This window comes from Suillus discolor, assembly GCF_016758755.1.
Source record: "Suillus discolor strain FC423 chromosome Unknown F5147scaffold_114, whole genome shotgun sequence".
In the NCBI taxonomy this organism is placed as follows: domain Eukaryota; kingdom Fungi; phylum Basidiomycota; class Agaricomycetes; order Boletales; family Suillaceae; genus Suillus; species Suillus discolor.
This window is the reverse complement of record NW_024541361.1, coordinates 80,818-82,003: the sequence shown is the minus strand read 5'-3', so window position 1 is coordinate 82,003 and position 1,186 is coordinate 80,818. Positions and strand designations below refer to the sequence as shown.

Sequence of the window (1,186 nt, the reverse complement as noted above, 5' to 3'; positions counted from 1 at the left end):
AGTTAGACTATACTCATTTTCCATACCTCGTTTCATTTCCGCCTTTATTTTCCTATGTTCTCATCTCCATCTTCATTTACTATTTTCCGATAGACTAGTGTTTGACTTTTCTATACACTCCACCCACAGCCTCACATAGCTTCGGACTGCACAGACTGATTCTCCGTTAAGTCCTCGATAGTATATAAACCCTGTAGAATCTTTGTATTTCCTCAGTTCAAATATTATCTTAGACTCTGCTCATTCCCTCCTCCGTCTGACTTGAGTTTCTCCTCTCGTCGTCCTCTGCTAGTTTTAGGATCAACTCCTATAGACTTCTCACCTCTGCCTCTACCTCTGGTAGTCCTCTGCTGTTTCCTTTCTAGTTCAGACATCATCCAACAGCCCTCGGAAGTTAGGGGCACGTACTCGGGTAAGGGGCACAGCACACGAGCTGAAGCCAAGCCCTTTGGATCCAACCCTTGAGCACGTTCTTAACAGCACGCAACTTTTCTAGCATTTCCTCGAACGACATGTTGGTCGTTAGGTGTTCCCGAAAGATGTCCCAAGCACCAACATCCTTCAATGAGGACGAAGGATGCATGACATTGTCATCAGACTCATCGTCTACAATGTTGTTGTCTGAGACTGACAAACAATCGATCTGCATGAAGAGGAATCAGACAGTGTATGATAAGGCAACCAGCAAACTTCACCATCGTCATCTTCTTCACCTTCCGAATCTTTGTCCTCTGAGGCGACTTCTGCCTCGAGACTCACAAAGGACACGACCTTTGCGCATTGTTAGTACCGACACCGTCACCTAGTAAATGCCTTACTTGAGATTTTTCACGAGATGATTTGCTACGTTTATGACGTCTTCCATGTGCTTGGGTACTAGATGGGCACTTATGCATTTTGTACGCAACTGACTACTCAAGTGTTTTAATCAAGTCTAGCGCTTACTCTACTAATATCTAATGGATGATGAAAGTAGGAAAGGAAAGCATGATACAAGCACCTGCACCTATTTGTAGTGAATGCCAATTTGGGCATTGTGTGACTAAGCATATGACTTTATTCGAGTTTATTCGAGTATAAGTAGTAAGTACACAAAAATGAAGTGTATGGATATATACAGTTTCTGCACTGCAACTCTGATGTCAAGTATGATCTTACGTCCAGACAACAGGGATATGTGTACATG

The 1,186-nt window shown here is 43.1% G+C and overlaps 1 protein-coding gene across 1 annotated transcript; it reads right to left on the bottom strand.

Moving 5' to 3' along the window:
* Positions 1 to 229: 229 nt before the first annotated feature.
* F5147DRAFT_780744 (uncharacterized protein) lies at positions 230 to 896 on the bottom strand (the record flags this gene model as incomplete). Its single annotated transcript, XM_041442503.1, has 5 exons — positions 230 to 288; positions 323 to 361; positions 409 to 627; positions 696 to 771; positions 819 to 896. 5 exons carry the CDS (start codon positions 894 to 896, stop codon positions 230 to 232), a joined length of 471 nt encoding a protein of 156 aa, XP_041285805.1.
* Between the last annotated feature and the right edge of the window lie 290 nt (positions 897 to 1,186).